General features: G+C 38.6%; 1 protein-coding gene across 1 annotated transcript; it reads right to left on the minus strand.

Annotated features, from left to right (window-relative positions):
- Positions 1–75: 75 nt before the first annotated feature.
- On the minus strand, positions 76–479 carry LOC107735460 (caspase-1-B-like; the record flags this gene model as incomplete). Its single annotated transcript, XM_016547136.1, has 1 exon — positions 76–479. A coding segment is annotated over one exon (375 nt), but the record flags the coding sequence as incomplete, so codon positions are not given.
- Between the last annotated feature and the right edge of the window lie 327 nt (positions 480–806).

An 806-nucleotide genomic window follows, 5' to 3' on the forward strand; every position in this document is an offset into this window, starting at 1 on the left:
ATGTTTTAAGAAAAATGTGGTTCATTTTTAAACTGTAAAACTGGACCGAAAGAGGAAATGTGATAACATATTTAAATGAAAAGTAAACATGATTACTAAATGCTTCATGTAGCTGTACCTGTTGTACTGTGTGGCGCTGGTGCAGGGCTACAGGTCGCTCCTCTTTCAGGAATTGCTAAATGGCTGTCTATGTTTAGGTTGTCGTAAAGACAGTTGTCTCTGTCCTTCAAGCATGCTAACATAATTTCACTTGCTTTTGTCCCCTTTCTGCTCACACCATCAATCAGATCTCGAGCTTGATCGGCTCGCGGTTTGGTCTTCTGCACTATTTCTTCAATCTCCTCATTTCCTAGCACCTTCTTGACCCGAAGATCATCCAACAAATTTTTGATGACGGCCTCGGTCAAACCTTCCTTCAGTTTAATCCGAAGTTGTTCCAAGACTTTTTCTAAAGGAAAGCACTTTGGTAAGTCAAATGTTCATTTATATGTTATTTAAATATAAGCTTATTCTTGTCACATAGGCATAATGTAAGGGGAGACTGGGTATGGTTGTGGTCACGTAACACTTCCAATTTCTCAAATAAGGAGCAAGTTACAAATCACCTAATTCACTTCACACATTCTCAGTTTAGTCCTTATTCTACATGTGAGGAAGTAGAGCCCATGGCAGACACTGCATATCTTTTATGAGAATACATTTTGTACTTCATTATTTTTGTGATGGCAGTCCCTGCTTTGCAGTATATGCAGTGTCCGTGTAGATATTTTTCATGCAAGTTGTTAGTGCTAATGTTTTGGCTGTTA

This window comes from Sinocyclocheilus rhinocerous, unplaced genomic scaffold (genome assembly GCF_001515625.1).
Source record: "Sinocyclocheilus rhinocerous isolate Xijiao unplaced genomic scaffold, SAMN03320098_v1.1 C36078378, whole genome shotgun sequence".
Taxonomy (NCBI): Eukaryota; Metazoa; Chordata; class Actinopteri; order Cypriniformes; family Cyprinidae; genus Sinocyclocheilus; species Sinocyclocheilus rhinocerous.